Source organism: Malaclemys terrapin, chromosome 4 (assembly GCF_027887155.1).
Source record: "Malaclemys terrapin pileata isolate rMalTer1 chromosome 4, rMalTer1.hap1, whole genome shotgun sequence".
Taxonomy (NCBI): Eukaryota; Metazoa; Chordata; order Testudines; family Emydidae; genus Malaclemys; species Malaclemys terrapin.
Genome location: NC_071508.1, coordinates 88,734,270 through 88,747,741, shown reverse-complemented (window position 1 = coordinate 88,747,741; position 13,472 = coordinate 88,734,270). Strand labels below are relative to the sequence as shown.

General features: G+C 40.6%; 1 protein-coding gene across 1 annotated transcript in view; it reads left to right on the top strand.

The window, feature by feature from the left end:
- The window catches only part of DPF3 (double PHD fingers 3), a 205,527-nt gene that overhangs the window by 135,430 nt on the left and 56,625 nt on the right, over nucleotides 1–13,472 (top strand). Inside the window, exon 6 of the mRNA XM_054026168.1 lies at nucleotides 24–102. Coding sequence (XP_053882143.1) covers nucleotides 24–102 — 79 coding nt within the window. The remainder of the gene's footprint in view (nucleotides 1–23; nucleotides 103–13,472) is intronic.

Sequence of the window (13,472 nt, the reverse complement as noted above, 5' to 3'; positions counted from 1 at the left end):
AACATCCTTATTCTCATTATTAGGCTCGGGGATCTGGAGGTGGGAGGAGAAGGAACGATGCTGCCTCCCAGGATGACCATGACAAACCTTACGTTTGTGACAGTAAGTAGCACCCAGACCACCAACTCTGCTTCTGGCCTGGTCCAACCAGCTCAAATGTAATCAGGGCTTCATGTTCTTCTTTCCAGCATAGAGTCCTGCTGCTCTCTGACTTGCATGTCTTTCACTTGCTGCTGTTGGGTTTTTTGCGTGAATGAAAGAAAGTGAAATCACCTCTCATGCTCTGTCAATCTCTCTCTCTCTCTCTCTCTCTTTGGGGCTTCTCTGCCTTAACTCTCTCTCTCTCTTCCCCCATCCTTGTAAGATTCACCCTCTATTTCTTTCTCTGTTTCAGATAGTTACAAACAAAAGCTTAACTCAAAAATCTCCGACAAAGGTACTTCATCATTGTGTATATCTCACTTATTTTTGTGGTGAGTCCCTTTCTTTCAAAGTCCTAACTCTCGCAGCCCTTCCTGAGACAGAGCTCTTAGGGACATCAGTGGGAGCTGTGCCTCAGTAAGCACTGATTAAAACCCGACTGCCCAGTTCTGTCACTTGTAGGGTACAAGTACACACCAAAGGAAGGTGTGATTGTAGCACAGGTACGTATACCCATGCGGGCATTAATCTAGCTAGCTCAAGTACCAACAGTAGTGTATGTGTGATAGCACAGGCTTCAGCGTGGGTTAGCTGCCCCAGTGCTGCCTGCCAGGGACCCTGGGTACCAGTGCTGAAGTCCATGCTTCTGTATTGTCACTACTATTGTTACCCTAGCTAGCTAGATGAAAGCTAGCATGGATGGGCCTAGCCACACTACTGTCATACCTTAATTTGCTGTGTAGATGTACCCTGACTCACTGTGAGTAGTAGCTGACTCTGTGATAGGTTCCAATGGGACTGCATGTGAAGCAAGGCATTACTCAAAATGAGCAAGGGTGTCAGACTGTGAGGAAGAACTCCAGAATTTGACATAGTATGAATTTTTTTTACAGCTAGGATCTATCCATTGGCATTTTTTCTTCTTCTTTTCAACTCTTTCTCACTTCAATACATCCTATTCAGTGAATGACATGCTGGGCCAAACCCCTGTCTTTCTGAGACGCTCCCACTTCAATGCCTAGAATAGATTGGGTGTTCATTGGGAATCTGTGCTGTCAAATACCACCACTAACTAACCAAAGCTAACAGAGTGCTGTTGTCTGTTGAGTCGGTTCCAGGATATTAGAGAGACAAGGTGTGTGAGGTAATATCTTTTATTGGAGAAGTTGGTCCAATAATAGATATTACCTCACCCACCTTGTTTCTCTGAAAGCTAATAGAGTCAGGAGGAGAGGTGACCATCTTCACTTCACAGCTCCAAAAGGTTTTGGTGGGGTTTGGGATGAGTTGGTACGCCCACTCCTTTCTGCCCCCAACCTCCCAACTCCTCCAGCCCCAAAAGACCAATAATCACAATAGCTATCTATGAATCTGTAGTTTTTAAAAAATGAAGAAATCTGGAACATACATGAAAGGTTTATTCCCCACAGTCCAGCCATGCTCTTTCATGGTGAGGTTGGGTGACCCTTGTATGGTGTTGTGATTGGCATTCCAAATATCTTGCTTTGGCAATGCAAATACTATGGGGACTCTAGGGATGGAGTTCCTTAATGGTGCAATTGATTTGGGAGGGAGAAAGGAAAGCCTTGAATGGTCTCTTAATATGTCTGCACATGAATATAACCTGATCACAGAAGGAGGAGCTCTTTAGGGTGAAAGGATGGGGGGCACCTCTGCAGGTTTATATTTAAGGATCTGTTTTTACGTTGGAGGGTTGAAATTTCCCCTTCTAAGGATTGTCCAGAAGTCCAACACATATTTTCTATTTAAAATCCTGAGCCTTTCAGTGAGAGTGGATGTGTGTGTGGGATTGTCTATATCTCCTTTCTTGGAAATGCCCCCACATGCAAGGGCACTTCTGTGGATTATAGGCATTTTGAACATATTGTGACTCTTTTCTGGTCACTGCCATTTCCCTAGTGAGAGTATAAATGATTTAGCTCAGCTGCAGGATCACCCAGGCACCTTAGTGACATGCAAAGAGGTGATTCACAGATAATATGTGACACATCAAAGATATCAAAGCAGGCAACAGAAATCTGAGCTGAAGCCAAGGTTATGGTGCATGTTGTACTGACGTAGTTTTGCCCATTCCTAATTCCTGGTTTACATTTTAGAGCATACATTTACTTTTTGGTTTTGAAAAATAAATCTTTCTGACTCCCTTTGGCTGAAATCTTTCATTTTTAAGAAACATCTGATCAGAAGGGGAGGACCAAGGTAGATGGCTAAGAAAAGGTTGTTACAAGTAACAGAACTCTTTTACATTACTATGGGGGACCGGAGAGAGGGTTGCTCCAGTTATAGTGCCATCTTTCTTGTGTGTCATCTTCTCCCTCCCTTTTAATATCCATTAGAATCTTATAAATAATTTGTAGTGAATAATTTATTTGACACAGTTAGACCCCTTTTCTGTTAATGAATTGTCAGCAAACAGTTTAAGATGTTTAAAAATTCATTTCTTCTTCAAAATTATTTGCCAAATATTTTCTACAATTATATCTTGATCAGTAGATTGTTTTGGAGAAGTTAATTCCCAATATTCAATGTACAAATTCACAGCTAGATTGGTTAGTTTTAGATGGGAGCATGCAGGTTACAGAGTATCGTTTCTGTTCCCTGTCTCATTACTCTTAGAATAACATTACTGGTGTGAATAATTGCCTTCAAGAGTCCAGAACTTGCTTTTCCTGTATATTCTCTAATTTTCACTCCAAATTTTCTGTTTCTGCAAACATGCCTGCCAGGAAATTTGTTTGTTTGAATGTTTGTGGAAAGTGAACAAACACAAAAGGCGCACAAACAGAACTGAACTGAAGTATTATTTATTTATTTATTTATTTATTTAAAGGATATAGTCACAGAAAATTCTTTGAGGAATTTGACCAGCTATACTTCCCCATTTATAAAACTATGCTTATAGGAAACGGAATATATGTCAACAGTTGTCAGTACTCACGTAAAGGTCTGTGAGAAGCTACCTTTCCATGTGTAAGCAGCATGGCTGTGAAGGAGCTAACCCCTGAGCCTGGGTTAGCCTCTTCACCTCTGACTTCTTGCTGGCAGACCTCCTTCCACTGGAAGAAGGGAATGCTACTCCAGAGAAGGAACTCAGCCCTGACCAAGTGGGGACAGGTAATTGGTTACATGCCACCTGAGCGGATTTTGTTCAGTTGGTTGGTCCAGAAATTAGAACTGCTTGAAAAGTGGAATTTTCGTCTCTCAGGAAAATTTGGTTTTGTTCCAAATCGAGATGAAAAGTCAAAAACGTGGAATTTTTTGTGAAATGAAAATCTTATTTCAATTTTATTGAAATATTTCATTCTGACTTGTTATACAACATTCTATAATGGTTGAAACTTTTTATGTTACATTCTAATATAACATAAAAGTTGAAACAAAATGTTTTGATAATTTCTCATAAAAATAACAATATTGATATGTTCCTGAGGAAAGTTTCCATTTCATTGTATCAGCATTTTCTGATGGAAAACTGGTCAATCTGAACATTTTCGACCAGCTCTACTGGATACCCTTGAAAAGGGGATTGGAGAATGGGACTGAGAGGAGACCATGTGGGAGAGCTGTAGGCAGGAACGTGTACTACTGCTTACAAACACAGCCTGAATACATAACTAGGAGATAGACCAGAGAGAGCCTGGATGTATGGCCTCAGGTAAGGTGCCAGGGTACCAAACCATGCTAGAAAGAAGACCCAACAAAGCCGGGGAAGACTGGGGAGCTCCTACTACAGCAGCTTCAGATGAACAACAGGGTACAAGTTTCAAATGAAGGGCAGAGTGAATGAATGAATGTATAAATGATAGTGAAGGACAACTGATGACATATGGTCATAAATGTTGCCCCATGGGATCCACAGCCAGAGAAGTCTCACCACATCTGTGTTCTTATCCATGATTTGGCTATCTTTGAAAATCAAACATCTTCACTCTGGTAAAACTTCATCAACATTATATGGAATTTCATAGCATGAGTTCTGGAACAAAAAAATGTGAACATCTCTAGCTTCTGAACTAGATGAATTGATGTTCTTCCATCTGTCTGAAGTGGTCCACCTGTGCTAAGTCATCTAGACGCTACTTAGGGCAGGTCTACACTGCAGCTGAGAGCATGCTTTCCAGCCTGGGTGGACAGACTCATGTTAGCTCTGCTTGAGCTAGCTCACAAAAAATAGCACTGTAGCTTGGGCTAGGTTTGTTCTCAGATGGCTAGCCCAAGCTGCTACCTGTGCTACCCCCAGCTACACTGCTATTTTTAGTATGTTAGCTCAACCATTGCTAGCATATGTCTATTCATCCGTGCTGGGAAGCACACTTCCAGCTGCAATGTAGAAATAACCTTACTCTTCTTCCTCCTTCCCCCACCTCACTGTAACTAATCTGCAAATATACTTACTTGTGTCTTCTTTTAAATTCCATTGTTCTTTTCCTCAAGTCTATCTTCACATGTGGGGCTTTCCTTTTCTGCTTCTATAAAAGGAGTTGCTGCATGTAACTTTGTCAAGCATTTTCCCTCTCTAGTCTGTCTCACTGTTTCTTCTCATCTCTGTGTAGCTCTTCCTCTCTTTATAGTGCACTTTGATTAAGACAGCTTACTTTATATAGCATCCTTTGTACACAGACTCTTTGAGATTGGGATCCCAAGTGGACCTTTTAGTCCATCCCCTTCACAATGGCAGAACTGGTTTAATTCTTCCTATCAGCACTGATGGACCGGTGACTAATCCAGCCTTGAGTGTCCCTAGTGATGATGATTCCTGTCTAGAAGCTTGTTCTGTTGCCCCAACTGTCCTTTTGGTGATCAAGTTTCTCCAAATATTTAACCTGAATTTTCTCTGCTGCAGACTTACACCCATCACTTTGTATTCTCTTCTTGGTGCCTAATGAGAATAATTGTTTCTTGGCTTCTTTATATTATCCTTTTCTGTATCTGAAGACACTTATCATATCTCTCCTCCAGATCTCTTATCAAGCTTGTTGCTCTCCATTGAACTATCTCCAGTTTGTCTGTCTTTTTTCACTGTGTGGTGGCCAAAATTAACCATAGCTCACAGCAGAAGGCCGAACTAGTGCAGAAGATAGGTATTAGGTTCAGTAACTATTTTTGCTATCTTGTTTTACCCATAATACGCCTAATATTGCATATTCCTTTTGTGCACATGTTATGAAAGCTAGAGAGGCAATAGACCTATTAGGTTAGTTAGTCCATTCTTTTGCCAGTGCAGGATTGTATTCTCCAGGGCTATTTTCACTCATGATTTAAAGATCTCAAGCAAAGGGGCTTTCTCCACTGCCACATTCAAACAGTCTTCATATTTAATATACCTGTTCCTTCTCCATGCTACCTCAGCTAGTTATCCTCCGGCTTCAATTTCTTCATTTTATTAATCTGTCTTACTTGAAACATGTTACATTTATCTTTGTTGGATCTCATAGTTATTAATCAAATGATTGATTTCAACTCCTTTCTCCAATTTATCAGGCTCATGCAGGGCATTTTTTGTTATTTTCCCAAGTGTCTGTGATCTTTCCCAACAATCTGTCCTCTGCACATGTCATTCTTGTATTCTCCACTCCACCTGCCAAATCAGTAATAAAAATATAGACTAGTACTGAACCCAAAATGGATGCTTGCAAGTGCCTAGGGCTAGTTTTTCAAAAGTATTTCGGTGCTTAACGATGCAGATAGGCACCCAGAGGGATTTTCCCCAGAGTATCTGAGCACTTAACAACTTTTAATATGTTTATTCTCACAATGCCCCTATGAAGTAGGGAAGTGCTGTTATCCTCATTTTACAGTTGGGGAACTATGACACTGCGAGTAAGTGCCCAGGGTCACACAGTCAGCCTGGGGAAGATCCAGGAAGTAAACCCAGTCTCTCAAGTCCTAGGCTAATGCCTCAATCACTGGATCATCCTGACATCAATTTACTTTTGAAAATCCCACTAGGTGCATCCTTTGGTAACTAAATACCAGTGTAAATGTGGCTCCTGGTGAATATTTTGAACTTGGCACTGAATTATTAATATTCTAAATTTGATTTTTGTTTTTAAAAAAGCAGCCTCATCGATATTCTTCTAATTTTCTTGTGTGTCGTATGGCATAGTATCAAAGGACTCATTAATGTCAGGATACACCTTGTTCTCTGCATTCCCTTTGTACACTAAACCTATCCTGTTAGGCTGGGATTTTCAAGCAGCCTAAGGGAGGTAAGGCACCCAACTTCCCCTGAATTTCAATGGGAGCTGAGCACCTAGCTATCCCAGCCTAACATATTACATAACTGTGGCATGACTTGTTTTTTGCAAACATTTGTTGCTCTCTATTTATCACCATATTTTCCTGTATGTGCTTACAAAGTAACTGCTTTATTCATTGTTCTAACAACTTACCAAGAATTGAAATTAAATTTGCTCCTCTACACTCCCCGACGTCTTTACCCACGTTTTTAAAATTGGTGTGATCCTGCCATCTTCACTTGAGCGAACTTCCTACTGATTTCAGGGGCAGGTTTTCTGGAGCAAGGCCTGCAAGATCAGGTGTTATGTTTGCTTTTTGCCTGGCCTCTGAGACCTCACCTGCCTTTTTTGTTCTCAAAATCATTAACAATGTCTTTGATAGTACTTCCACTGGCCCCTTGAGCTCTCTAGGGTAAATATCACTGCATCCAGTTGATTTGAATATATTCTGACTATAGCCTTGGGACATCCTCCCTCAGAAGTCTGCTTTGTGTCACCCTTCCCTTGATAACTATTAGAAGCTTAAGTGCTAAACCACAGGATGACATTACCCTACTTAGTGAGGACTAAAGAAAAGTAGCTATTAGGCACTTAGAACTAGAATAAAATAGAGGTGAAGTTAGAAGTGGATGGGGTTGCTATTAAGGATGGGTAAATAGGATGACATTTGGATTCAAATAGTATTGGGATTCAGAGGGCCTATTCTTTGGATGATATTTAGATGTCCAAAGCCAAATATCAGCCTTTTAGTCCATCCCTCACAACACTTAGAGGCTTCCTGTCCCTGCAGCAGGTCCTAGACCTCTAATTATTTGTGGTTTCCATGTAGGATGATGGCAGTCCTGTGCCCCGTGAAACTGTTTGGGAGCCAATGTTAAACGAATTTGATGGTCTCAGCCCACTTTTAGATAAGTGTCCATATAAAAACCTCTAACAAACAACCATCATCACTCCTGCTGCACTTAGTGCTTATTGTTTCCATTTTTGGCAGTCTCAGTAGAGAAGCCAAGGATTAAATAGATATGGAGATTTAACACTTCTCTGACCTGTAGAGGTGGGCCCCACTTAGATCAGGGTTGAGGCACATGGGTGGAGCAGGACAGGACTCTGTTGCTTTTTCTACCTGTGCTACGGCTGCTGTGGGGATTAACAGAGGACATCAGTTTTCAGGGTTTCCAATCCATAGCTTTCACCAGCAATTAATTTAACCACATATAGTCATATTTTTAAAAAAATGACATTTAAATGTTTTGTTTTCAGTCTTTAATATGCATGTAGCCTGAAATTAGCACAGTAGGTAGGTACCAGGGCACATCCAGTTGGTCAGCCCAAACAGAACCACTCATTGTTTGGAAATCCAGAGGGAAATGTATTACCATTTTGCCATTCTGATTAACTAGATTTGCAACATGACACCCTTGATCAGCAAGAACCAAACATACTGCTTTCCCACCGACGAAGATCAAAATACAACCTGTAAAACGTTAAACATGTCCAGCTTCCAGATTCTGGTTCTGATCGTTGTAATAATGGAAACTGTATTTCAGAGCCAATGCAAGACAAGGCTGGATTTTTTTTGTGAGGAGAACAGGAGGTGGGGATTACTTCACAAAATGGCTCCCTGGCAGTGATTAATTTGGGCTTTAGCATTTGACATTCCCTCCAGCTGAGAAGAAAGAACAGCCATTTGAAAGCAGGCAAAACAGAAGCAAAGAGAAGACCAATGTATGAGGGAAGGAGTGGTGAGAATGCAGCTCTCACACCTCCCCCTATTTCCTGTTTCCACTGACAATGGATGATTTTCTTCTGTCTCGTACTGGTGACAGATTGTACGTGTATGTTTATGTGTGTAGTGCTGGCTAGAACATAGCTCACCTCCTGCCAAGGACAACATGTGTAACAGTCTCAGAATGAGAGCAGTGCAGCCAATAAATAGATAGTGACAAAGCCTTTTGAGCCATAGATTTCAAAGCACTTTTTAAAACAAGAAGTATCATTATCCCCATTTTACATAAAGGAAAACAGACACAGAGAGGCGAAGTGACTTGTCCAAGGTCACAATCGTCTTCAGTGACGGAGTTGGGAATAGAATCTGGTTTTGTGAGGCTCTCTGTGTATGTAACCAAAGTGGCTCTAAGTAGGGCTTGTTTTCTCATAAAATAGTTGGGTAAAATGTTAATTTCATATTTAAAATTTGGAAGCAAATTAAGTTAAATCACAGAAGAGCATCTGTTGGAGAATGATGCTTAGTAAGAATTTGATCTGCACTGTTTTGTTATGTGGCTTGCTCACCCAGTTTGCCCACAACATAGCACTCTATGGTTTACAGCTGGCTGAATGCAAAAAATATCACTAAAGTGCAGGATGGACCAAAAGGCATATCGGGCCAAATCCTTCAAAACCTGGCTTGGTTGCCTGATTAAAGGCCAAGTCATAAAGGGAGGATTTGCCTCAGGAGAAAATCTGTCAATTGCTAGACTGATCAAGTATCAGGGGGTAGCCGTGTTAGTCTGGATCTGTAAAAAGCAACAGATGCATCCGACGAAGTGGGCATTCACCCACGAAAGCTTATGCTTCAATACATCTGTTAGTCTTAAAGGTGCCACAGGACTCTCTGTTGCTAGACTGATGTGTCCATCCGGGAGGAAAGTGAAAAAAAAAATACCAGGCTGTTTAATGGAGTGCAAAGCTACATGGTGAAGTTTGTAAAGTGCACATTCTTCATTTAAGTGGGAGGTGCATGGTAGCAGAGCATAACATCCAATGGAGAGTTTTATCTGTGTTGTAAGATCGTGTTCTGATCGCAGCATTGGCAATTAAGAGAATAAGAGAGATAAATGAGAGAGATTTGTTCTAAGCGCAGGACTGGGAATCAAGAACTCATGGGTTCTAATCCAGGTTCTGACACAGGATCACTGTGGGACTTTGGCAAGTCACTTTACCCTGCTGTGATTCTGTTTCCTCATCTGTATAATGAGGATAACATCACACAGGAGCATGGGAAGGATTAATTAGTTAATGTCTGAAAATCCCTTTGAATATGGAAAACATTATATAAGTGATAGTGTCTATAAAACAGTAATTATTAACAATACCTATCTCTACAGTGATACGTGAGGTTAATAAAATATGTTCTATCTGGAAAATAAGAGATTAGACAGAATTTAGAACATAAAAACGGCCATACTGGGTCAGACCAATGGTCCATCTAGCTCAGTATCCTGTCTTCCAACTGTGGTCAATGCCAGGTGCTTCAGAGGGAATGAACAGAACAGGTAATCATCAAGTGATCCATCCCCTGTTTGCCAGTTTGGGGAGTTGCCAATATGACAGCCAAGTTCTGAGTTAGTTTTTATTCCAGCATACTCCTAGGGAAGGTGGTGATTGTTTTGCCTGGATAAGAACACAAGACACCCTTCTCTCCTACAGGGTTCAGAGTAGCAGCCGTGTTAGTTTGTATCTGCAAAAAGAACAGGAGTACTTGTGGCACCTTAGAGACTAACAAATTTATTAGAGCATAAGCTTTCATGGGCTACTGCCCACTTCTTCGGATGTATATGCAAGCCCACGAAAGCTCATGCTCTAATAAATTTGTTAGTCTCTAAGGTGCCACAAGTACTCCTGTTCTTCTCTCCTACAAAAGATTAACTTGCACAGAGACTAGGAAATCCTCAGAGTTTCAACAGGTGGAGTTGACCGTGTATGAGTGTGAGGAGTGAAAAAGTTTGGCCATCAAGAAGAAGATGTGGGTTCAGCCTCAAACACCTGCAGATCCTCTGAGATCCTCCAACCCCTCAAGGCATCCACTGGGCCATGTACACTCTGGTTTAAATGTTCACTGGCCTCCTTCATTGCTAGGAATGCCCCTGCCTCCTGCTATCCTTGGAACCCCCCTGTCCCTATCATAAGGATTGCTACAGAAAAGAGGCGCCAGTTGTAGAGTTCCAGCCTTAGGCTGTGCTCAACAAATAGCTGGCAAAAACAGTTAAGTTAAAATATTGTAGTGAAGTCTGTGAATAGTATCTGTAGCTCACAAGAATAGTGTCAGGTTTCAGAGTAGCAGCCGTGTTAGTCACAAAGAACAGGAGTACTTGTGGCACCTTAGAGACTAACCAATTTATTAGAGCTGTTTTTTTAAAGCTTCCTTTTCATTCACATGAGCATAAATGGGATAGTGCAGGATATATCAATTTAACAGTCAAGTAATCTACTATGAACATCTCTCCATCTGTCTTTTCCAAGGTATGTAATAAGTCATATAAACTAGAAGAATGTATCTTTTAAAATCATACTTCTTTTTACTATAAGCCATATAACAATAAGTGTTTTCTATTTGTCTTGTTTGTGTAAAATGTTAAGGGTTGTGAATTCTTGCTGTTTGCCTGCCTAATAATTTTTGTATCACCAGTGTGTCCCATGTTCTATGACAGGGGTTCTCAAACTGGGGGTCGGGACCCCTCAGGGGGTTGCAAGGTTATTACATGGGGGGTCACAAGCTGTCAGCCTCCACCCCAAAGCCCGCTTTGCCTCCAGCATTTATAATGGTGTTAAATATATAAAAAAGTGTTTTTAATTTATAATGGGGGGGGGGGATCTCACTCAGAAGCTTGCTGTTAGAAAGGGATCACCAGTACAAAAGTTTGAGAACCACTGAGATGGGATGAAGGAAGATCTGGGTGGGAGTTCTTTCCTCTTCTGAAATGCAATCAAAGAGTATCTGGCACATACTGAAAGGTGGGAGATCAAAGTTGCCTTTCTTAAAGGACCTAAAAGACATTTCTTAAAGGACATATACCTAAGAGCAGTCTTGTTTATTAACGCCCCCCTCTCACCCCCCATAGGAAATTCAAAGTTAAGGTTACACTTAAAAGCAGCCCAGTGAGTTTAAAGTTTGGATATATACATTTAAGGCATCTAAACAACCTTAACTCTATCTCTATATATCTGCTTCTTCACTGTAAGTATTATTTTTGTATTAAAGGTGTTTTTTAAAGGGTTTTAAGAAGCCTATGGCTGTAGGCATTTTAATTTGGGAAAACGTCTGTACTGATACAGTGAGTGTATAATTGCCATCTTTCCATCTTCCCTTCATCTTTTTTCATAAGGGCTGTAGGAAGCCTGTGGTCTAGTGCTGTGAAAAACTTAAATTTGGAGGGGACTCTCTTGTATTTCTGTCTGACTCTTATAGTGCACCAGTGGCCATGGGATCTGGGCAATGAAAGAAGAGGTACAGAGACTTAAAACAAAAGTGGACTTTACTCAGATCTTCCTAGAGTTTGGTTGTTTGTACTTAGATTTCCCCCATCTTCCCATCTCACCTTCTGTTGCGGTGATTAGGTGTTTATACAAATATAGGCTGCAAGTGATGTATTAAAACTGTGATACAAAAATGCTTGGGGATGGCTTTGATTTTTTTCTTATTTTTTAAAAATAATTATAACAAATTTTCCTAGTGATCAGGTTACATATTGGAGTCTATTGCCCCAAGGAAAAGGGATAGAGACTTACTTTTTTAAAATAAAAGCTTTGGTCTCCCATCAGCCACATGGCACTCCATCAAAAGCCCACCAGGGTTGATGGGCTGTTCTGATATTCCAGTTGGATAGTGAATAAATTCTCAAACTTGCCTTCCACCCCTCCAAGAATTGATCCTGCGCACTAGGTCTTGCTAAGATCTTTTTATCACATTTAATTTGAAGTTTCTAGAACAAACCATTTTTGAGATGGACAAAAAAGAAAAAAGACTTCAAAACACACCACCTATTTTTCTGATTCCCATGTCTTAGAAACAGCTTGTATAATTCTCCACAAATTTAACAAATACAGAAGACACCTGCAAAATTTGAAGAGGAAAGGATCTTTTTTTTCTTTTTCATTTGAGGACCAAGGGGTTAAATTTGAGTTTACAGTGGTAAGTGAGTCTCTGCCTTAACATAATATTTAACAATACCAGCAAGGAATATATGCAGTACTCTTTCATGTGTGCACCAAGCAGCTGTAATATAGTGGTGTCTTTTGGTAACTACCAACCAGGGCTGGATTGGATCTGCTGATCTAGAGGTGAGAGAGACCATATCACTTTATCAGTCCCCTGACCCAGCCAGCCTCCTGGGAATTTCAGTGTTAACATTTTATCCTTCTTTCATACCTTTGTGCCTTAGATCTGATGTGTTTTATTCATTTGGTGCCTGATAATCCTTTCAGTTCCATGGGCACAATTACCACTGAAATTAACAAGACTTGCACCTATGTTAATGGACTCTGACCCAAGTTAATGGCCTCTCTTTAGTGTAAAATTAATCAGCATTTTATGGTCACCTATTAAAAACCAAAAATTCTGGTCTCTTGGATAATAGGCCCTCACACTTGACCCCCTTGTTGGAACTCTCAGCAAAGAGGGCAAGGGCTGGATGTGTCTTTCAGACTGAATTCCCCTCTCACTTTGGGAGCTGGTCCCTCCTGAAGCATGTTTTCTGGCTAGCATGGAGGAAGCTTGCACTGCTGCTGCCTAGGTTGTGTGTTCCCTGCCCATATCGAGGCATTTCTTTAACTTTTTAATTTTTTTAAGTATATTTATTTTATTTACACAAAAGCAACATAAATGTTATACATGTGTTATTTAACCATGGTGGATGGAGAAAAATAGGACAAGAATGGTTATCATTATGATATCTTATTGATATCATGCTATAGATAAGCATGCTTTACAAACACCTAAGACCAGGTATGTTCCCTGAGGGAGTTTACAAATTAGTTAGAACAAGTTGAGATTAAAATGTTACTTCACCAATTTATAGTCTACAATTTCACATAATCTCCTCCTTAATGTGGATCATCCATCTGCTTTTTGTGAGAAGTAGCAGAAAAGTTTTTAATAGTGAAACCTGATTACCTCAGTGTAAACGAACAAGTGCTTTTTGAGCTTTTTTGCTGAGCATTAGAACATTGTTGGACTCCTGCATGTGTGGAAGGTGAATGTGTGGGCTCTGTCAGGAGGCATCGGACCCCTGCCGCTCCCTGCTCAATGAAAATCCAGATCGGGTTACCAACAAGATAGCCCTCAGGGAGCCT